The following is a 23,647-nucleotide window of genomic DNA, read 5'->3' on the forward strand; positions in this document are numbered from 1 at the left end:
TGACACCATTTCAGCATAACAATCTTTTATTGAGATGGCAAAAACTTGACAGACATCAAACAGCAAAATCAAGAGTTCAGTTATCAATTTAAACGTTCGGTATCGAAATAGTCAGAATGGCATTGAGTTGAGTTGTTAGAGTAATCTGGTCTTTAGACAATGCATTACATCGCTTTTTAAACCCGCTTGCAACTTTCTTTCATACATAAAGCTTCTTCAAGTTAAAAATGCCTCCAGGTCAAGTCATGATGTGCCAGCGCGCTATAACTGCGTCCAGACAAGGCGGAGACACTGACACGTTTTTATCGGGGTCGCAAGCGAGTTAATTGTTTTAGAGCGATGGTCGTGAAAGTTTTAAATAGTCATTCAGTGTTACGTGAATGCGTGAGTAAACGCTCCAGGGTATAAAATTTCCAGAAACATAACATCGGCAAGTAATCAACGTACATTATAAAAATACATATTAAAAATACACATGTGTGTTCACTACACTGTTACGAATCCAAATTTTTTTAAAAATACCGACAAAATTAAAGGGTTTATATTATTTTTATATATTATTAATTTTTAGTATATTATTTATCAACTAAAATTTAAAATAGTGCTTCAAGTACAAAATATAAGTATCATTTGCCCCTGATCCACTGTGTTTCTTTGTCGCGACAAAGCAATATTTTGAACGTTAACAAATTGCTCTCTAGCTCCACATGAGACCACTATGATTCCATTTAAAGAAATTTACGTAAACCACACGAGGCAAGCACCTTGGAAGAGCTTCTTTGCGACCTGTCTGTTTTGTTGTTCATATGACATTCTCTCAGTAAAATATGTGCATCAAACCGTGCCATTGATTTCATAACTCTTCTTTTTTTGTTACACATTAGTCTACTTACTGTAAATGTAGCCTGTATAACCGGAGTTGTACCCGCCAGAACTGCCCATAAATATTTGCAGTTGAAAGCATTGCGAGAATTGTTGACCTTCTTTAACGCAAGGTAGAAACAGGCCCTCAAACATCCATATATTTGTCATGACAACCGCACTGCTCCATTGGTAAGTGGTTCGCCAATATGGAGCAGCAAGTATAAATGTTTTCATAAGAAAAGCGAACAGAGCAAGAATAAAAGCTGCGTTGCGTGTCTTCGATGATGGCGGCATTTTACAAGATAGTTTGTTCAAGTTTCTACTGCTACGAATATATATCAAATAAATATGGTAAAACGACAAGATATACGGAAAAATTGATTAAAAACCAAAACAGAGTATAAACTGTTTTTTACGCTTTGCTGAACGTTTGTCAGAGCTATTTGAGTCACAAATTTCTAACAAAGTGAGTTAAAAAAACAACTATTTTCGTAAATCTACGTAGTTATTAAAAAAACTTGTGCAATCTGCCTACAGAGGGTCAACTGTTTCGACATATGAGGTCTCATCAGTGCAGCTGGTGTGACTATCAGACGACTTTGTCGACCAAACGGCCAAGCAAAGACTTCCACTTTGTGGTGACTATACAATTACCGTCATCCGTTGGGCACCAAACTAGGTGCAACCTTACGGAGAAAATTATAAAAACGTTTGAAAAAAAATATTTTAATGTTACGAATAGACGCCAAAAAACTAATTTTCGCTCTGCTTTGCCTTGAAACAGAATAACCAACTTCCACTTAGCCCGCCGAAACTCAACTGACGTTTCAGGATGATCGCGTGATACATACGAGAATGTACGTCGCAATACCGCGACCGCCCCCATAAATTATACTAAGCTTGGAGATCATTGGTTCGCAGCGTTTCCCAGCAACGATCGTCAATCGGAATAAAATTCTCATTAGTTGGTGTTTACTTACAATAGTTACCCATCCTCATAGCGCTGCCCGATCCATACCATCCACCAGTGTTGTAGGTGGAATACATTGGTAGCTGGAAACATTGGTTGTGGCCTTGATAACCAGAGCTTTGCACACAGGTGAGAAATACTCCCTCGTACGTGTAAATGGTGGACATGGCCGATGCGCTGCCCCAAGATGACGTCACACGCCACCATGGCCCAGCCAGAACGAACGTGATTAATAGAAACGATACAATGGCAGTCACAAGCAATACACGCCGTAGAAGAGATGATAGAGGAGAAACTTTCTCAGACATTACAAACCTGTTTCAGTTCACCAATTAAGTAACTAAAATTCAAAAAATATTTATCGTTTTTGCTGACTGGTTGTTTCATGATAACACCACAATATATAACCTCCTTCTAAACGATACCATAAAAATGTAAGGGTGTATCATTAAAAAGTGCTTAAACGCGTCAAACAAAATTGTATAATACTTAAAATTTCTAACTCTCTACAGCTGCCTAACTTACGTTGAGACATAACAGATAATCGTTAACAATACAAATGACGTCACCAAAATGCTAAGCCTGCTGAATGGACGACTTATTACTTGGCTAACATAAAACGCATTTATTTCGACTGTGCCTTGCCATCACCGTACAAGAAGACATACGTCATTCAATAAATATCGCATCCACAACACACCCGTAGCAACACGTGGATATGCATTTCCCAGCAACCGATTTATTTGTTCGAATTTATAATGAAACTTTCAGGCCGTTCACCCTTGATGTAAATATCGCGTATCCATTCGAAATAAGTCAAACCCAGCCAGAAATTTCACCATGCTTTATAGTTATGTATCGCTTTGCCGTTAAACAGCTGGACAAATATGGGTATATGCTCATATGGTTCAGTAACTTCTTGGCCAGGCAGATTTTTAGAAAATATTCCTTTCAGAAATTAAGAAATAGTAACTTTATCAAACGGTTGTTTTTCCAAACTCAAACGCCTTTAACGACCGAAATGTTTTTAGAGTGTGTTGGCCTTACTACGAATTTTAACAGCGAAATGTTTTATAAGACTAATTAATCAAAACCTTACCATAAATTTGATTATAGTAATATCCAGAACTATTGTACGAAGTGTAGCTAGTGCCTGACATTCCCATCTGAACGCACTGAATGTTTCTTCCTGCGAACAAACACGACATCCATAATCCCTCAAAGGCTTGTACAGTGTTGTAGATCTGATCTGAAGCCTGATTGGACGACTCCCTCCAAAATGGGGCAACAAATACAAACGTTACAGCAAGAAAGGTAAAAATCCCGGCTGCCACGTAAAAGAGTCTAAGTTCAGATCTACCGGTTTCCATTGTTCGAATTGAACTGTGATGATGAAGGAGATTGTCACAGTTTGATTAAGAAATGTTAGCAAGCTCTTTAGCGACACCACATTTGAGTGTGCAGATATCATGCAAAACTTATCGATGTCAAGTCTAAAGGTTCTAACTGAGCGCAAGCGCCATCGACATTTTCTATGTTCCCCGGCCATTAGGCCTACCTACTTTCGAAATTGTCCAACGTGGTTTCCTGGTAAACAATTCCCGAGGTCTATTTACATTGTGCGGCACCGTCCAATCCCAAACCAATTACTGCAATAATGCTTTGGGCGTCATTTCATTCTCCCTTCCAGACTATTTGCTTGGGAAAAAATACTTACGTAGACAAGTCAGGTAAGACTCGCCTTTTTCTTGTCTCTCTCTTTCTCTCACGTAGACAAGTCAGGTAAGACTCGCCTTTTTCTCGTCTTTCTCTCTTTAACATGTTTGGCGGAAACTTACATGTGTTTAACTCATTTTCTTGAAAGTAAACCAACACAAACAAATGTTTAGTAGTTTGCACGTCATAGACAAAGGTTTGTTTTTGCAACAAGAAACTTTTTCGTGTCCTACGCCAATTACGTTCCCACGAAACCATACCCGCCTTGTCTACGTAAGTCTAAGAGAGAGAGAGAGAGAGACAAGAAAAAGGCAAGTCTTACCTACTAGTCTAATACCCGACTTCTCTATGAAGTCTGAGAGAGAGAGACGAGAAAAAGGCGAGTCTTACCTGACTTGTCTACGTAAGTATTTTTTCCATTTGCTTGCCTCGTTTTGTCAGTATAATCACGTGCTTACGCATTCACAATGATTGGGTAATTACAATTTTTGCCCATCGACATTGCTTTCCTCTACAATTCTGCTTATATTGCGCTTTCATTTTCATGTTCGTGTGTTTAACTTTTTACACATTACCGCTACATCCGACTTAGTTCAGCCACCCATCCGGTCAGCTACTCAACAACCATTATTTGGTTCTTAGCTGTACCTTTCGTCTCACATATAATGTTTGAAAAATTGTGCAATTTATGATGACGAAAAATAAACAAATCTTAAATCTTGAATCTTAAGGGGTCGTACACTTGACTCATCATTGACAAAACCCCCCTACGGGTATATGGCTTTGGTGATATGTTTACTCTAAACCCAAAAGAATCCTTAACTATGTCCCATCGGACACCCAGTGTACGACCAACTAACTGGTGTTCAAAGTCTAAATCAAGGAAGGAAATATTGTGGTTTGAGCCAGGAAGTGACTCAAGAACCTCTGAAGAATTGCTTACAAATTTAGTCAAATGAAAGCCCCCCACATCCAATATTGTGGTAACGTCCCTTACCAAGGTAATTGCTTGCTTCGTAGAAGCGACTGACACCAGCCAATCATCCACATAAAAATTGTTTGAAACACTCTTTGCAGCATCTTCACCAACAAGATGGCTGTTATCCGACACGGTCTTTTTCAATGCAAAACTTGCACAGCTGGGAGAACTTGTTGCTCCAAACAGGTGGACCATCATTTGATAATCAACTGGTGGCTTTGTGAAATCACCTGGAGGCCATCAAAGAAACCGCAAAGAGTCACAATCCACAGGCAGGACTCTAACCTGATGAAACATGGCTTTAATATCCGCTATAATTGCCACAGGGTCTTGGCGAAAGCGTAAAAGCACACCAACAAGAGAGTTGGTCAAATCAGGGCCGTGAAACAGATTGTCATTAAGAGATGTTCGTTGGAACGTTGCTGCACAGTCAAATACAATGCGAAACTTCTTCCCAGTGGCATGATGAGGAATATACCACGTTTTGTCAGTACGCTTCAGACATACATCCGGAATCCGACGAGCAAATCCTTTTCAATGCAATCGGCAATCTTCTTCTTATATTGCTCACAAAGCTTCTCGTCATTCTGTGAGCGACGCATAAGGTTCTTTAGTCTCCTCTCTGCCATATTTCTATTGTACGGCAGCTTTAGGTTATTAGACTTCCAGGGCAGGCTCATTTGGTAATGTCCATCCACCAAAGTGGCCGTGCTTTCCATCACAGCAAGAGCCCGCTTGTCCTCCAATGAGTATGTGGGCTTATGACCTCCCTGATCCATGAAGTCTCGTCCAAATATTTCATCAAGTTGAACACACTGATCACAGCTAGTCTGTACAAAATTTGCTGATGCTTGAGGCTTTCCCCTGGTGCGTTCTGTACCAAACAGACACCATCCCAGTGGTGTATGTAATGCATCAGGTTCTCCATGACCTCCACGGATAATCTCCGTATATTCATGAACTTCAGGCAGATCAGCTGCCAGCAATAAATCTCCCCAACATTTCGAACCACATGTAAGTCTAAATGGCTAGTATGTGGGTATCTTAAACTGTCTTCGCCAACAGGAATGCTCCCAGCCAAGCTGGGTAATTTCGGAACAACCCTAACATCAGTTAGGTCATAGACGGCATTAGCGTGTTGTCCCACACCATGAACAGAAAGAGTCACACAACAACTATCAATCTTATGCGTCCCCGCTATAGTTTCAATAGACAAAGGATTCAACCTGCCACTAAGCCCAAGCTTATCCATTAGACGAGAAGAGCACAGGGTCGTATTAGCACCATTATCCAAAAATGCATATGTAAGTACACATTTATCCGACGTAACGGTACGTACCTTGACGGGCACAACTTTCAATCGCACATTAAATGATCGAGCAGTAGACGTTGAAGCAACAAAACCGACCCCATTTACCGTATCTGGGTCAATGGCGGCACTTGAGCTTCGCCCCTTCCGTGACTGTCCCAATACATTGTTAATCTTGCTCCAATGTAGCAGTGTATGATGCGACTTGCCACAACCTTTTACTTGGCATGTCTCTTCAGATGGACATGCATCAATGTAGTGTCCAGCCCCAAGGCACTTAAAGCACAGTCTGCAACGACGGGCCAACTGGTATTTCTCCTTGAGGGACCGTCCTATAAATGACTTGCAATCCTTTAAGCCAGCGGTTCTTAAACTTTTTTGCTCGCGGCCCCCTATCACTATTTGTCAAATCCTGCGACCCCCCACAACCCGAAAAGATACACGACCCCACAACCCGAAAAAATTTCAAGATCAACTCTTGAGCTATTTATTTTTATTAACACTCGTCAATGGGAGGGATGGGATTGCTTTTTTGAAACCAGGTGTTTAATGGGTGGCTTTGTGGACGACAATGCACATCGCAGATCGGCTGCACAGTCGAGTTTGTTGCGTGCTTTTGTCTTTACACTTACAAGTGCAGAAAACTCACTTTCACACAAATGAGTTGTAGAAAATGGAAGTAGAGTGCGCAATGCCACACTGTAGCCAACTTTCCTGTACAACTGCACGTATTTCACCCAGAAATCGGTGAGAGGCATGGCTTCGAAGTCGTCTTTTGCGGTCGAGCTAAACTTCAATTCCAAGAATTCTTCCTGCAAATCATCCGAAAGAAGGTCTTCATTGAGACGAAAAGGATTTCTAGTCACCTTCCAATCTGGCAATTCAGTGCTGGCGAGTTCTGGGAAATACCGTTCAAATTCAACAATTAAAAGTTGAAGATGCGCTTCCATTTCGTTCTTAAGCTCGTCCTTCAGGTCAGCATCGTTTTTATCGAGGGCTGCATCTAGGTTTGTAAATGAAGCCGCGTTCCCACGTTGAACTCGACGAAGCCACAGTCCCAGTTTCGCTATAAAACCACGTATGATGTCGGTGTGATTAATGCGGTTGCTATTCTTTCCTTGCAAGTGACGATTCAGTGTATTGAGGGCTTCAAAAATGTCAACGAGGTATGCCAATGACAGTTGAAAGCCGTCTGGGGTGAAAGTGTGAAAACAGAGTCTTGTGATCCGAATCCATTTCCTTGCACAACTTGGCAAACAACCTCGTGTTGACAGCACTTGCCTTGACGTAGTTGACAATTTTTATGACAATTGTCAGCTTATAGCTTAATGCAGATGGTAAAGTCTTGGATGCCAGAGCTTCCAGGTGGATTACGCAGTTAGTGCCGACTGCGTTTGGACTTTTTTTCTTCATCCTTGTAATAAATCCACTTCGACAACCAAGCATTGCAGGGGCACCATCAGTGCAAACACCTACAAGGTTTTCCCATCTCAAAGAGTTGTTGTCAAAGTAACAAGCAACAGCTTCGTGAGGTGTTTTATGGTCATCATGAGATTCAGGTATCACCTTACTGTATAAGACGGCAATCATGTATATTCTTTCTATAGCATCTGAAAGAATGACTGCTCGTGATTTCGAAATTAATTGTTTGTTAGCTTACCTGAATAGAATAAGATGTGTTTTGACCGATAGGAAATTATATAAGTGAGTAATGAGTGGGCACCGAAAGATGCGAAAATAATTGCAAGAAAAATGTTATTTTCTGTATTTACTTTTTCCTTGTAGGCTGCAACGATGTATAACAGTCATCAAGGGTTCCAACTAAGCCCCATTAATACTTGTAATACTGTAGAGATTAGGCGATTGCTATGCTACATTCAAGCTCGTGGCCTTTGTCAAGGGCAAGATATCGTTCCACTATAATGCTATTGCCTAAAGCTGTTGTGAATTCCCGAAAGTCTTTTATTGAAAGACTTCACTGTTGCACATTAGTTGTAAGAAGTGAAGGCCTTTTCAGGTGCGTACTGCCAAAATATGCTTAACTTCAACAGGGCTGATCCTAGAAAATGTACAGGCTGAGCAGAAATTTAAATTAAAAAAAACTGTTGAGATGACGTATATCCCAATCACAGTAAATAACATCTTTTCATTGCAAAACTTGCAGCTTGGTATGTCATCTTTTCGCCGAGAAGTTTTATTCAACTTTTTCTGCTGCTTGCTGTTTTGAGCGCAAGCGTTCAACCTCAGAAAAAGATATAATCCGTATCTGTCTCAATTCGAAAATTCTTCAGCTTGTGTTCGTATGGTAGTTTTAATTACGCGTTGGTAGTGGAACAAATACGATATGTGACGTAACAAAACCATACACACTGTGACGTTGCAATCTCCACGTAAGACTTATTTTGAATTGGTTCTTAAACGAAAACGATATGCACTGAAAACAATTGAGATTGTCTATCTGTCTTACTTCGTTCCATGGATGTCCCAGAAGGCAGTTTTACGTGACTTGGTCAGAAATATTAAACAGTATTTCATTCCGTTACACGGGACGCAAGATATACGAAGACCGCTACGTCACAGATGTGAACAAAAAATACATTATGTAACACTGGGAGTTGCTACTGGTAACGCGAGAGATATGGCAACGCAAAAAAAAAACACAAGAGAGACTAGAATGTTAGTACGACGTAAATGGAAAGCAGGGAACACAGTACAAAAGTAATAGGAATTCTTATTGCTTAGTTCCAAAACGAAAAATTCAAAACCGTAAGAGTATTCTCCAGTTCGATAGTTCTGAAAAAGCATTTTGGAAGAAAATGAGTCAAAACTTTTGAAGGACGTAAGTTATTTTGACAAAACGGTATCGGGTCCACATCGAATAATAGTGACCCTAAATGATTTCTATGTCAAAGATACATCGCGTGGTATTTCATTGCAGAACCTCTGCTGGCAAAGAAACGTTCTGAAGCGTTTAGACTCGATATGTTTTTGATTTACGTAAACGTTCAAAGGGTCATAGGAGAACCAACAAACTTTGAAGGAGTGGCGAGAACACCCAACAGTAAACAATTTCACGGTGATGAGCGTGTGAACACGCCGCACACAATCGGACCTAGTTGTCCGTATATTCATTCAGGCGTTTTATGTTCACGGGAGTAAGTTTTTACTGCGTTCTGGTACAGATTTTAACGAGCAGGTGCCACCGGGTGATGGTTGAATTGATTTCGACGGACCGCGTCCCAGTGCGGGGTTAAAACAAGGTCGAGTCTTTGCCCTTCATGGTGATGCGGACGCCGCGACTGTTTGATTACGTCATATGCTCGACATGGAAAAGGGGGTAACACCTAGTACATATAGGGTTCGTTGCATTGTAGGCGGCGCGACTTATTACCACTGCGCATGTAAAAAAAATAGATAGTGAAAAACGTGATCAGCGAAATGAACAACGAAAATGGTGTAAGAATGAAGGAAAAACAAGTAATGAGCAATGCCGTTACGTACTGGGCACGTGAACGAAAAACTCCGAAAACGGCAGAGTGGAAAAATCGGGCGAAGTTCTTTCTGTTGGCTCATCATGGCCAGGACTCATTGCTTGACGCAGTTCAGGTCTATGTTTGTCCAACGCCACGTGGATGCCCAAGTGGGGTTGCGCGCGCATGTGATGCTGCTGTTGCCTAGCAGCCGCCGCTTTAGACGCCTGTACACGCGGAAAAGTTTTGCTGTTTGAGCGCGTGTGTCCGAGTTTGCAAGCGGCAATGTGGTCGGCGGTGCTTTTCACCGCAAACTGATCCTCCACCCAGGGAGCCGACCTCGATTCCACGGGGATTTCGCTCCCCTCCTCCGGTGTGATGGGCTGCAACCTGCCGGGCGTGCCGTTGTTAAGGAGTTGCATCAACGCGCCAGTTGCGTCCGAAAAGCTCGCCGACTTGCGGTGTTTGGATTTCGTTTGCTGGCCTTCGCCGTTGTTAGACGCAGGAAAAAAGCGTCCGCCCTCGTTGGGACTCGCGTCCGGTGACGTATGAGAGGAGAACGAGGAAGTGGAAGAGGAGAACGAAGAACATGAGGAGCAAATACTGCGCATGTCCAGCTTCGCTTCGCGCAGACTCTCTGAAGACAGTTTCTTGACCCACGACTCGGCCTCCTTGACAGTGCTGGCAACGAAGCGAAACGTTAGTGAAGATGCGAAATCCGTGAGCTCAAAACTGCCTCCAGTGGTCTTCCGCAACTTCGCGCGGCTCACTGGGAGCACACAGCGGGGTTTAGGGGTCGCATTCGGGCTAGCTGGATTGTCATCGGGTACTGTGGAAAAACAACAAATTGTTAGGTGCTCGAACGGGTTCTTGTATTCGGGTATTTTCAATGTGAAACAGAGGCTTAAAAAGTTCGCGCAATCTTGTGTAAAAACCGTCAAAAACCGAAACGCGAAGGTAATTTTGTAAAAAAGTTCTTGCAATACTAAAAAGCCATTTGAGTGATGAACTTGAACAACATATGCCGAAAGCCCTAAGTTAATCCACACAACACATCATTGGCAAGTTATACCACTAATCTCAAAACTTGAAACACTTGTTCGGAAAACACGGGGAGTTTTTATGTATCTGACATCACATTTCTCGTATGTTATGTTGTGTTTACGTGGCATCTGTATTTTTATTAACGTCGAGTAATGCGCCACGAACCCATTTCAACATACGGCGAATAACGCGCTGTTTATTGTATGCACGGAAGACAGCTAAATATCAGCGGTCACCCTATTTCGTGACACTTCGAGCAACAAGCTGTCTTTTTCAAATGAGTCACGGATCGGGCCGAACCCAAACGACCCTGTATGCATTTTCTATATAAGCCACACATATTGGGTAAAAGAATATATATATAATTCAGTCTTTGAAGAGAGCGATATTTCAGTCTATAACTCTATTCCATGATTTCTTTATAGACTCACAGACAGAGACTTTAGTACGCGTGGTTTGTAACGTTTTATTGTAATACTTGTGCGACTTTTATTTATGCATTAAACTGACAGATTAACTTTGGTTTAGATAGTAGCCTTTTTATCAGGAGTCAGATATACGGCAGTGTTAGTATTTTGTGCAGACGTTTTGACGATGTTTTAAGAGATCACGCACGTTCAAATCAATGGCAAACAAAAATAAAAACATAATTTAGAATGTTAATCAAATTTAAATTGTTTAATAATGTAAATTTTGGTGAAATCAAAGAATGATACACCAGCTGGCATCAAAGCCTCAGAAATAATGCTTTACTCTTTGGCAATATTTTTCTACTTACTTCTTTTAAACACTTGTTGGCATGAAGCAGAAGCAAGAGCTGATGCTGAATCAGTTTTTGCTTTTCTGGATCAACCATACTAGATCCAGTGCTGTTGGGTATTCTGTTCACTTGTTGACCTACCTGCTGAGCCTCTCCAGGTTGCTAAAATTGAAAAAAATATTTTATTGAAGAACCAGAGGTTTGTTGGCAAAAATTTTTTTTATATATCATAACACATAAAATGATTTGAATGGAATTTGTGTGCAAAAAAGCCAAAATATTGGAGAATGGTATATTTGTATTTGTGTTTTTCCAACGAGTTTCTTTTCGTTTTTCACGCCAAGCTCTTCTTGGTCTCTTTCAAGAACATTATTTATTTTAAAAAGCTGAAAAAAGCCTGATTCGGTTGCCATATAGGAACAAAGCATTTTTTTCTGCCACATAGTAAGGAATTTATTCTTTCTCTGATTGGCACTCTTTTGCAAAAGACTGACTTTTGTATTGTAAACAGTACACAAGCTTTCGCGAATTTCCCTCGCTTCGTCAGGTGTAAATGAACACAATGCGATACAAAAAAACAAGCGCAAGGCGGTCGAAGAAAAAAGGCACTGTAAACGATAAGCTGCTGTTAGTTGGCGTCGTCATGTTGCTGCGTCGTTCCTGCGGCATCGTCGTGTTGATAATGGCTCAGGAATCCCCAATCTCTGTTGAGCTAGTAAGGAATTTATAAGTTTAAAATATAAGTAATGCATGTGCATGATCCATTGGGAAAAAGCTTCATGCCAAGTTATCTGCATAATACCTCAAGAACTGCTGCTTTCTTGTCTTTTTTCCTCCAGCTCCTTCTGAATCTTGTAAATTTTCTCTGCAAGGAGGTGATAGTATTCCTCCTACAAAACAACGCTCATCAAATAAATCTCACAAACGCTCATGACACCAAACCAAGCAGGTTGATATTTAAACAAATGCCAGATAAAAACAATTCTGCAACTAACCCTTGAGCTTGCTTGTTCATACATGATGCCCTCCACTTTGCGTGCAAAGCCAAGAAGCTTCACCATCCGTTGATCACTCATCGGTATTGTGTCTGGGCTCGGAAAAATGTTCTGAACCCTGAAAAATTAAATAATGTCAGTTGGAGTAAGCTGTAATGATCTGTATGTTCAATTTATCCCCAACACAATATTATTTATTAGTTCAGGTTTATTATAATACCACATACAATTTAGAACAGTTAAATTATATTATTTGTTTTTTACACTTACAGTTTTTGTACGAGATAATTTCTTAACTCATCCTTCACTTGACTGTGCCATTCCAGTGTGACACCTGGCTGGTTCATTGGTACATCAGTTCCACTACAGAAACATATAATTATAACTAATGCACAAGACAAGCGTTTGCAACCTAAAATACATTCATAAACCAACAAACATACCCAGTAGCTGATACATTCATTGCATTTGTGTTTGGCATGGAATTGTCCATAGGCCCACCATCACCAATTGATCCTTGTGCAAGCAATATGTTGTTATCTATGACCAAAAATTGGTTATTTTTCTGTGAAAATTTATAAAATTACAGCTTTTGTACCCGATTGAGCTGGCTTTGGTTCCCATGCACTGTTCAAACCCAACACCTCCTGAACCTGCTCATTGTGAAATGACATAGAGGTCTTCGGCATTTGAGCAGTAGGTATTTCGCCTGCACCTTCAGCCATGGTCATTGTAGGATAAAGATCCTTAATTGCCGTGTACTTTTTTATATGCGTGCAATTCTCAAACCTTTTATTCCAATTTGCAGTTTCACAGCAAACAGATAAATAAAACCAGAACAAACACGATTTAAAACTAAATGCCTACACGGCTCCACCTTATTCAAATAGAATGCAACTTATCACAGCCAAGAAGACCAGAGCCAGAGGGATGTTAGTTGACAAAAAAAAATCGCCAGTTCACAAAAGTTTGAACGCGCGTGACTCGGCCGCCTTACGAGGTAGCGACTTACTTTCTTCACACAAAGATAGATCACAGGCTGAACTTTCCAACGAAAGAAAAATCAAAAAAAATTTGCATTAATATTCGAATATGAATATGATATGTTTGCTATGCCATAACTATAAGTAAACATCGATTTCCGTTGAAATCCTTGAGGGTAGATATTCTTTGGCGTCCATACTATCTAAAAATATTAAACTTTTTCGCGAGCAAAACCAGGCGATTTTTTTGATTGATACAGCTGCGAAAAAAATTGTTTAAATGTTTTTTGAGGTTTGAACTGCTTGCTCATCCCTGTAATTTGATTCTAATCCAAAAGAAACCAATTTTTGAGTAAATGCCTGTTGTATCTTGTAAAATGTGGCAAATTTACAAAATTATTCTGCCAGAATGGGAAAATACTAAAACCCGGTCGGTTAATTTAGCACCAACTCCTGGGGTGCATCACAATCCATACGTCACTGTCGTCCGACTGTTACATCACAAATGTGATTGCTGCGGTTTTATATTAAAAGGCTGTGTGTAGTGACACGGTTTAACTATGTAGTAAAGAAAATGAATTTTACCCAGTGCAGTATTATGATAAGCTGTTTTGTACAGCACCTGGGCCTTGGGCACCTCAGCCACCACAGCCCCCCCCAAAAGGCCCAAGTAAGTTTTAAAAATAGCTATTCTTTGAATACATTTAAACCATTATATTACATTTTCTTGCAGAATAATGAAGTAAAGCGGTTTGTTGTAAATAACTACATTGCAATGTTTATTATTATTGCAAGTTAATATCTTTTCTTTCTTCATTAACTTTCAAGCCAGATATAATTTTGTTTTTGTGCATATTAATGAAGCCAAAAAGCCCATATGATATGTAACTGAATTGTAACACTAGTGCCTACCTTCATTAACTTACAAGCCAAATTTCAGTTTTGTTATTGCAGACATAGAAAAGAAGACACTGGAAGTACATTCACAAAATGCATGTGTGACATTCACATTGTTGTTTTTATTCAGATATCACCAATAAAGAACCAACAGATTTATTTCTTGTTGTTTAAGCCTTCGCACAGCATAATGGCATATACACCTCACTCAATGACCAAGCGATTGCACTGGCTAGGGTTTTGCAACCTTCACACAGCAGAGTGGCATATACACCTCACTCGATGACCAAGCGATTGCACTGGCTACGGTTTTGGAACCTTTACACAATATAGTGGCATATGTTTTTTAAAGATGCTGATCAACAATTGAACAATACACATACAAAGAGTATTTTTCAAATGACGTGTCACTACACACAGCCTTTCAATATAAAACCGCAGCAATCACATTTGTGATGTAACAGTCGGACGACAGTGACGTAGTGATTGTGACGCATCCCAGGAGTTGGTGCTAAATTAGCCGACCGGATTTTAGTATTTTCCGCCAGAATGAGGGTGGTGGACATGAGCTTCGCGCCAGTTTCAAGTCTTAAGTCCATGGGGATTTCCCATGGGAGCTTGTGGTAAGGGCAACCCCACAGAAATAATAAATTAGTGGTTAAATTTGTTCGAGGGAAGAGTTTACGTGGCGTGACGTATACGGTGTCATTGCTTAAATGTTTTTGAAATTTATAAACCATTAGCCTATACAAGCTTCTCTCGTTTATAGAAGCTTTTCCACATTGCTGCCGGCAAGATATGGTGTGGGAGACTGAAATACATTTTATTTTACTTTTAGAGACTCTGTCATTCACTATTATTTAAACCTGTACAAGAAGAAATATTCTGAGGTGTTTTACGGTCATCATGAGATTCAGGTATCACCTTACTGTATAAGACGGAAAAAATGTATATTCTTTCTATAGCATCTGAAAGAATGACTGCTCGTGATTTCGAAATTAGTTGTTTGTTAGCTTACCTGTATAGAATAATGTGTTTTGACCGGTAGGAAATTATATAAGTGAGTAATGAGTGGGCACCGAAAGATGAGAAAATAATTGCAAGAAAAATGTTATTTTCTGTATTTACTTGTAGGCTGCAACGATGTATAACAGTCATCAAAGGTTCCAACTAAGCCCCATTAATACTTGTAATACTGTAGAGATTAGGCGATTGCTATGCTACATTCAAGCTCGTGGCCTTTGTCAAGGGCAAGATATCGTTCCACTATAATGCTATTGCCTAAAGCTGTTCTGAATTCCCGAAAGTCTTTTATTGAAAGACTTCACTATTGCATATCAGTTGTAAGAAGTGAAGGCCTTTTCAGGTGCGTACGGCCAGAATGTGCTTAACTTCAACAGGGCTGATCCTAGAAAATGTACAGGCTGAGCAGAAATTTAAATTAAAAAAAACTGTTGAGATGACGTATATCCCAATCACAGTAAATAACATCTTTTCATTGCAAAACTTGCAGCTTAATTGGTATGTCATCTTTTCGCCGAGAAGTTTTATTCAACTTTTTCTGCTGCTTGCTGTTTTGAGCGCAAGCGTTCAACCTCAGAAAAAGATATAATCCGTATCTGTCTCAATTCGAAAATTCTTCAGCTTGTGTTCGTATGGTAGTTTTAATTACGCGTTGGTAGTGGAACAAATACGATATGTGACGTAACAAAACCATACACACTGTGACGTTGCAATCTCCATGTAAGACTTATTTTGAATTGGTTCTTAAACGAAAACGATATGCACTGAAAACAATTGAGATTGTCTATCTGTCTTACTTCGTTCCATGGATGTCCCAGAAGGCAGTTTTACGTGACTTGGTCAGAAATGTTAAACAGTATTTCATTCCGTTACACGGGACGCAAGATATACAGCTACGTCACAGATGTGAACAAAAAATACATTATGTAACACTGGGAGTTGCTACTGGTAACGCGAGAGATATGGCAACGCAAAAAAAAAACACAAGAGAGACTAGAATGTTAGTACGGCGTAAATGGAAAGCAGGGAACACAGTACAAAAGTAATAGGAATTCTTATTGCTTAGTTCCAGAACGAAAAATTCAAAACCGTAAGAGTATTCTCCAGTTCGATAGTTCTGAAAAAAGCATTTTGGAAGAAACTGAGTCAAAAGCTTTTGAAGGACGTACGTTCTTTTGACAAAACGGTATCGGGTCCACATCGAATAATAGTGACCCTAAATGATTTCTATGTCTAAGATACATCGCGTGGTATTTCATTACAGAACCTCTGCTGGCAAAGAAACGTTCTGAAGCGTTTAGACTCGATATGTTTTTGATTTACGCAAACGTTCAAAGGGCCACGGGAGAACCAACAAACTTGCAAGGAGTGGCGAGGACACCCAACAGTAAACAATTTCACGGTGATGAGCGTGTGAACACGCCGCACACAATTGGACCTAGTTGCCTGTATATTCATTCAGGCGTTTTATGTTCACGGGAGTAAGTTTTTACTGCGTTCTGGTACAGATTTTAACGAGCAGGTGCCACCGGGTGATGGTTGAATTGATTTCGACGGACCGCGTCCCAGTGCGGGGTTAAACCAAGGTCGAGTCTTTGCCCTTCATGGTGATGCGGACGCCGCGACTGTTTGATTACGTCATATGCTCGACATGGAAAAGGGGGTAACACCTAGTACATATAGGGTTCGTTGCATTGTAGGCGGCGCGACTTATTACCACTGCGCATGTAAAAAAAATAGATAGTGAAAAACGTGATCAGCGAAATGAACAACGAAAATGGTGTAAGAATGAAGGGAAAAACAAGTAATGAGCAATGCCGTTACGTACTGGGCACGTGAACAAAAAACTCCGAAAACGGCAGAGTGGAAAAATCGGGCGAAGTTCTTTCTGTTGGCTCATCATGGCCAGGACTCATTGCTTGACGCAGTTCAGGTCTATGTTTGTCCAACGCCACGTGGATGCCCAAGTGGGGTTGCGCGCGCATGTGATGCTGCTGTTGCCTAGCAGCAGCCGCTTTAGACGCCTGTACACGCGGAAAGGTTTTGCTGTTTGAGCGCGTGTGTCCAAGTTTGCAAGCGGCAATGTGGTCGGCGGTGCTTTTCACCGCAAACTGATCCTCCACCCAGGGAGCCGACCTCGATTCCACGGGGATTTCGCTCCCCTCCTCCGGTGTGATGGGCTGCAACCTGCCGGGCGTGCCGTTGTTAAGGAGTTGCATCAACGCGCCAGTTGCGTCCGAAAAGCTCGCCGACTTGCGGTGTTTGGATTTCGTTTGCTGGCCTTCGCCGTTGTTTGACGCAGGAAAAAAGCGTCCGCCCTCGTTGGGACTCGCGTCCGGTGACGTATGAGAGGAGAACGAGGAAGTGGAAGAGGAGAACGAAGAGCATGAGGAGCAAATACTGCGCATGTCCAGCTTCGCTTCGCGCAGACTCTCGGAGGACAGTTTCTTGACCCACGACTCGGCCTCCTTGACAGTGCTGGCAACGAAGCGAAACGTTAGTGAAGATGCGAAATCCGTGAGCTCAAAACTGCCTCCAGTGGTCTTCCGCAACTTAGCGCGGCTCACTGGGAGCACACAGCGGGGTTTGGGGGTCGCATTCGGGCTGGCTGGATTGTCATCGGGTACTGTGGAAAAACAACAAATTGTTAGGTGCTCGAACGGGTTCTTGTATTCGGGTATTTTCAATGTGAAACAGAGGCTTAAAAAGTTCGCGCAAACTTGTGTAAAAACTGTCCAAATCCGAAACGCGAAGGTAATTTTGTAAAAAAGTTCTTGCAATACTAAAAAGCCATTTGAGTAATGAACTTGCACAATATATGCCGAAAGCCCTAAAGCTAATCCACACCCGCGGTAAACAACACATCATTGGTAAGTTATGCCACTAATCTCAAAACTTACGCCACCGTAAGCTGTCTGCAAGAAGATGAAAGGTTTACACAAAACGCTTGATATAGCAGGTATGCGGCTCACTGCACACTGCAGCATGACCGACAAATACAACACAACAAAAAGTGCAAGGATGCCGCAAATAGCAAATCACAAACGTATTTGTAAGCATGCGCAGTTATGCACCATAACAAAACTTTGCAGTTTGTATAAACACTTCTGTTTTATAGTTAACGCGCGGAATAGGCAACGACGTTTCAATGAAGTATATCATAAACAACGTCGTTGTTTTGCCATCAATTTATACACAGATTAACTTACCTATGTTTGCGACGACAGCCTGGACTTGTTTGTTGCCCTTTTCAATCTTATGCCAAACGAGGAAGGGACTGGTTTCGTTCACGTACAACGTCACGTGACACTCCTTTGGTTTGCTGCGTTTGCGTTTCCACGGTTCGTAAATCTGCAAGAACAACGAAGCAATTATTTATGGCTTGCAGAAACGCTTCGCGTATAGTTGACTTGTTAAGTCGGTACGTGGCTGAAACCGCAGGCGCCGAGTTTATTAAAGGTCGACTGGAATTAGGCTCCGGTGTATAACCGGTCTGACTGGCATGTACATGCACCGTCTGTGTAGAGTAAATACAAGCGCATGTAGACACACAAATTATATATGGCAAAGAACATAGGGCATAAAAAAGCGGAAACGATAACGCTCAAATCCGGAACGAATTCCCAGAGACACATCACACTAAAAAAAACGACACATTTCCAACACGCGGACGAAAGACAAACAGAACTTCCGTTTGGCATAATCCGCTTGCCAGGAAATTCGTTGAGAAATGTCACAAGTCATGGTGTGCACACAATAGACTTGATGCAAACTGCAGTTTAATATTACTGGCAGTTCGATTAAAGTCGTGCCGCATATTTCAGCTCCGGTCTAGTGCAAAGTGTGGGAGCCACTACCAGACACGGCTTGTCATTGGCAAAGAGCCTGCGCATGCCTCGCTGCATGCAAAAGCTACAGGTCAGCGCATATGGAGCGACGTGGCCGGATGTTAAAAATGGCTATTAGGCAGGTCACGGCTCGGCGAATCACGGCCGCTTCTGGGCGGGGGACCAACAAGCGGGATAGGCCAGGCGATTGGAGGGTATTTATATCTGCTCGCATGGGTTGGTTGTTCTTCGGGTCAAATGTACCACGCTTCCGAAATTGGTTTAAAATAAAACATGTCGCTTGGGTTGTGTTTTGACGTTGATATTACATTTTGACTGGTTGTGTAACGGACATGACTTCTCTATTCTCGCTATATTGAAGAAAAAGACTAAAGGAAATGGTTTCCATCATCTGCAAGATAATGGTTGAAAAACGCATCTGTGTTCGGATGAATGTGCACCGCAATTCTAAGAAAAGGAAATTGTTCTTCGAAAAACCGCATCTGTTTTATCAGTACCACCGCAATACGCATACAATATTTTTGACAATACAACCTCAAGACGAATCAATATTCAAATTGGTATATGCTGTACAAAGGTCCAAACTAAATATAAACATAGAGCCAATAACATAATTTCTGTGAGTTGCATACACATGACCACTGTTTTAACCTATGGCATCTTTTAGTGCAGTTTGGTGTGACTTTTGACGATCTTGCCGGCCAAACGGCCAGGCAAAGACTGATGACACCAAGCTGCACTGATAGACCTCACAGGAAAAAACGGATGCCTTTTGTATGAAGCTCACTTGGACCGAAATAAAGTAAGACAACAATGATACTCGACGCCTGAATGTTAATACAGTGACCCAAAAACATGAACAAGTCTGATGCGAAGGAAACTGGAACCAAAGCAATCCACAGGGGGTACAATGCAATCGGGACGACCCCAAACAAACAGTTACGCACGTCGGTAAAACGATATGACATGCAGTGAAGTGTTCGCCACTTAGACTGGTTTTGAGGCCTTTCCAAACCAAAGGTCGTGAAAATGGCGAGATCTTGTGACCATTTCGGTGACCAAATTTCTGTTTGTAATTCAGCCAGCCTTTTCTACTGTGACCTTTGGTTAGTCGTGGGAACACTTAGGACTTTGTGACCTAGTGTTTTCACAAAAACAATGTAGTTTGATTGGTGATGTTTTTGCACATGGCATCGGCATAAATTAAATATGAGGTCTGAAGCTAATCGACATTGCTTAACATTGAAGTTTTTGTTTTATATTCCCATACTTTTTCGGACTTCAAAACTTTCACAATTAGGCAAACAAAACAAAGAAGTAATAAAGTTATTTTGTCGTCAGTCAGTTTTCACGGCCATGTGTAAAAAGCTTTACAACCCGTTAGCAATCCAGACTCGCAAAACTTGTTTATTCCAAACTGTATCGTCAATGTTTGACGAAAAGGACTGTCCGCGTATCGCAGGAACACATGTAAAATACTCCGAACGAATCTTATCTCTCAACGCTGTACGGTGTTCACCATTTAACATGGAGAAATTCTGTCACATGCGAAAAAATCACGTGAAGGTAACGCAATTTGCTACCATGGGCGCGACGATTTAAGGATTATTTGAAACCTTTCTACGCCGTACCTGGAACAGCAGTCGCATCGCATACCAGTGCGATGGCGTTGAATACCGTACGAGATTTGCAACACACAATTTCCTTCTTAAGCTGTCTGATGGACGCCATCACAATCAGCATTCTCGTCATAATTGCTCGCGCTGCAATCACCAAATAAGGGAAAGCGATGTGCTTAGTGGAAGCAGTGCCAGTTTCCAGCAAAAGACCGAAGAGGGAAAGGGCGCTATTGGCACGAAGCTCGCGACAAGTCTTTAAAGCACAGCTCGAAAATGACAAGAGAAGCGTTTCCTGGTAATGTACCGCTCGATTGTGCAGCGTAATTGTGCTCAGGCGGTGTGGAACCCAGCCTTCGGCAGAATTTGTGAATAACAGGGCGCCAGTTTGGAAATTTGGCAGCAATTCATAAAACTGAAACGAACTTATTTACTGCTGCGTCCACGGGACACAAAACACCAATTTCAGAAAGTATCCACCTACCAAAAAATGCGTATTTTTGTTTCCACGAAATCTTTTTCTAAAAAATTAGGTCTCCCAATAGACAAGGCAACCATTATCGTGCTGATTATCAACACATTTCCTTGTGGAATTGGTTTGGTTAGTCAAGCATCCCCCTGTTTAACATTCACGAAGCCATAAATATAGCTTCCGAAACTCTTTATTCCAACAACTTTCATATTCAGCGCGGTTTTCTCACTTCACGCATTTGGTGGTCTCAGGTGAGCTATCATTATGAAATGTAACCCGAGACGCCGTGGTCGTAACCGGTCGTAAAATGACAGTTTGCCAACTACGGAGATCCCAACTTGCACTGGCTGCGCTGGGTGGATGGGCAAAAGGAAACGCTTTGTTTTCAAAGCTGACGTGTACAATTGGGAATCAGCAATGGGTGATTTAATTTAGAACCTTATCTGACCAATAATAACATGAAAAATACCACAAGTTTAAAATGGTTAATAACGATAAGCCTCCAATCGACAAGACATGAAGTAGATTATTCACAAAGTGCTGGTGTAGTTTAATCCGCACAAAACCTACCCACAGCTCTTAAATCTTGTACACGATTTCACACGCAACTGTCAAAGAACAGACAGGTGATAAAGCTGGGGGTTAATGTCACAGGTTTATTTAAATACCTCCAAGACCTACAATATTCATATATATTTAACATGCACCCTGCGGTACAAAGGAATAGTAAAGGGCAACCGAATAAACGAAAATGTTAAATAGCATATCGCGTTACCGCAGGCAAGGCCCTAATTTGCACATTGGAATTCCTTTAATTCCGAAATTTACGGAATCGTATGTGCAGCAGAGTACAAGCTTTCCTACGGCATCGACCCAGGCTAGCCGAAACGAGAGGCGTTTGGAAGAGGAAAACGAACTTGCCCGGGAAACCAATCGTGCAATGCTTCCGCGACCGACGCCGCCGTGGGGCAATAGGCGGATGTATCAAACGCAAATATTGCTTAAAAAACGTTCATGCAACCGTCATTGGATAGGCTCAACCTGTGACTGCTTAACGTACAAGTCGCCGTAAACAAGTTTTCTCACAAAGCAATGGATATGTCCTGAGTTGGACGTCCGCATGGCCGGGTTGCCGGTATATAAGTACATGTGTTGGAACATTAGAGCATTTTCTTACGTGGCAGAACTTACGCAATGTATGACGTAACTGCTGCGCCGAACGTGAAAAAAGACCCCCCAAGGCAGAGGTCAAACTCGGGTAACCGTATGTGGAAACAACAACACTACTGCTGTATCACTTAAAACTTTGTGGTTTATTGCCGCATTTTATCAAAATAATTTAGTGATCTGTGGGCTGGGTACAAGCAATAGTTGCTTCAGTAAGTTCGTTACCAGTACATGAAATATTACCTGCAAATCCCCTTGGAGAACCGCAGCGCTAACTTGTATACTTGTGAACAAACTGTGCTGATCAATTTTTGGTGGCTTGTTGGCACCCGTCCTGAAAATAGATCCGAGTGGCGTCATCATGGGCCCAGTTAGGCCCAGCGGCTTGGCTAACTTTTCAATCCACGATCAGATGGCACCTGACAGACTCGGCTAAAGTAAATTTATCTTGAAACTCCTTTTCCGAAATTGTTTGAAATGCGTTGTGACGGCTTGGCGTTGACCACATCAAATCTCCCGGTTTTTCTTTTACCTCCTGGTCAGTTTTAGATTCATTCCTTAGGCAAATTCGTCAGGATTTGGGACTACAGCCGTTAAACACCGTAAGATTAAGATTTTCTGAAAAGCAAAAAGCCACGTAAACGTAAACACGTATAAACAAGCTGAAACAGAAGCTAACATTGGCTTAATATTTGATCCTTTTTTTTTAAGCTGGGTGGTTTCAAAAGCACACAAACAACCTACATGTATTCGCTACATACGTCACAGGATTTTTGTTTGAGGTTATAACTATCATAATTCTTTATAACTGGAAACCTTACAGTTTTTGGTCACTCGCAAGGCGAACTTTAAAACTGCAGCATATCGCTGTGTATGGCGGAAATCTTTCTTTTGAAACGTGCCACTGTGACGTCATAGCGCGACCAACATGATGGACTGGTGCCCTCTGCGACCCTAACCGACAACGTTGCTGATGTACCACGGTGCGAACGCAAGATTACGCACTTCCAACATACAAGGCGGAACATAACGAGTATACAAGGTTCTAGTGTCCACGACACAGTATAACTGCACAAGACAAAACGCTAATCCTATCTTATGGATCAAACCCGCGCGCCGGTTCTTCTATGCGTCATGCGCAAAGCTCCAAAAGGCCAAATTAAAATCGGATTACGGCGTGCTTTTGGCAGTCTTCATATCGAGTTGGCGTTTCGCAATAGACAAAGAGATCCAAGGTAACGCCTTTGACCTTCTCCGGTCCGGATAAGTTTGAAATTACAGGAACGTTATGGCTATACCCAGGCATACTGTGTGATTATGTGCCTACCTCGAAAACAGAACTTCTTGCCTGCAAAGAATAAAACCTGTTGCCTGAAAACTAAGTACTTATGTTTCCAGCCGAATAAACAAGCTTAAACCCACACTTTATTACTCAACAGTCCCTTCTTAAAAGTTTGTTTTCAAAATTCTATCGCACAAAGTTGTCTATCGGGCATACAACCACCCGGCGTCACAATACAGCAGCCATATGATT

General features: G+C 41.5%; 4 protein-coding genes across 5 annotated transcripts; all 4 read right to left on the reverse strand.

Annotated features, from left to right (window-relative positions):
- Positions 1–6,344: 6,344 nt before the first annotated feature.
- On the reverse strand, positions 6,345–7,428 carry LOC145910841 (zinc finger BED domain-containing protein 5-like). Its single transcript, XM_082998050.1, has 2 exons — positions 7,116–7,428; positions 6,345–6,985 (listed from the first exon to the last, which is right to left on the reverse strand). Exons 1-2 carry the CDS (start codon positions 7,426–7,428, stop codon positions 6,345–6,347), a joined length of 954 nt encoding a protein of 317 aa, XP_082854176.1.
- A 720-nt stretch (positions 7,429–8,148) lies between these two features.
- LOC145910843 (uncharacterized) lies at positions 8,149–11,525 on the reverse strand. The gene is made up of 3 exons (XM_082998054.1): positions 11,430–11,525; positions 11,106–11,274; positions 8,149–10,137 (listed from the first exon to the last, which is right to left on the reverse strand). Exons 1-3 carry the CDS (start codon positions 11,523–11,525, stop codon positions 9,332–9,334), a joined length of 1,071 nt encoding a protein of 356 aa, XP_082854180.1. The 3' UTR covers positions 8,149–9,331.
- On the reverse strand, positions 11,172–13,004 carry LOC145910407 (histone lysine acetyltransferase CREBBP-like). Of its 2 annotated transcripts, none has more exons than XM_082997524.1 (6): positions 12,706–13,004; positions 12,551–12,647; positions 12,378–12,470; positions 12,108–12,225; positions 11,915–12,002; positions 11,172–11,274 (listed from the first exon to the last, which is right to left on the reverse strand). In XM_082997524.1, the coding sequence occupies exons 1-5, from the start codon at positions 12,836–12,838 to the stop codon at positions 11,916–11,918; spliced, it is 528 nt and encodes a 175-aa protein (XP_082853650.1). In that variant the 5' UTR covers positions 12,839–13,004; the 3' UTR covers positions 11,172–11,274; position 11,915. The 2 variants fall into 2 exon arrangements, with proteins under 2 accessions (XP_082853650.1, XP_082853649.1); XM_082997523.1 differs by lacking the exon at positions 11,172–11,274 and adding an exon at positions 11,577–11,824.
- A 3,128-nt stretch (positions 13,005–16,132) lies between these two features.
- LOC145911543 (uncharacterized) lies at positions 16,133–22,727 on the reverse strand. The gene is made up of 3 exons (XM_082998929.1): positions 22,357–22,727; positions 18,220–18,361; positions 16,133–17,636 (listed from the first exon to the last, which is right to left on the reverse strand). Exons 1-3 carry the CDS (start codon positions 22,474–22,476, stop codon positions 16,831–16,833), a joined length of 1,068 nt encoding a protein of 355 aa, XP_082855055.1. The 5' UTR covers positions 22,477–22,727; the 3' UTR covers positions 16,133–16,830.
- Positions 22,728–23,647: the final 920 nt, after the last annotated feature.

This window comes from Ascidia mentula, chromosome 8 (genome assembly GCF_947561715.1).
Source record: "Ascidia mentula chromosome 8, kaAscMent1.1, whole genome shotgun sequence".
In the NCBI taxonomy this organism is placed as follows: domain Eukaryota; kingdom Metazoa; phylum Chordata; class Ascidiacea; order Phlebobranchia; family Ascidiidae; genus Ascidia; species Ascidia mentula.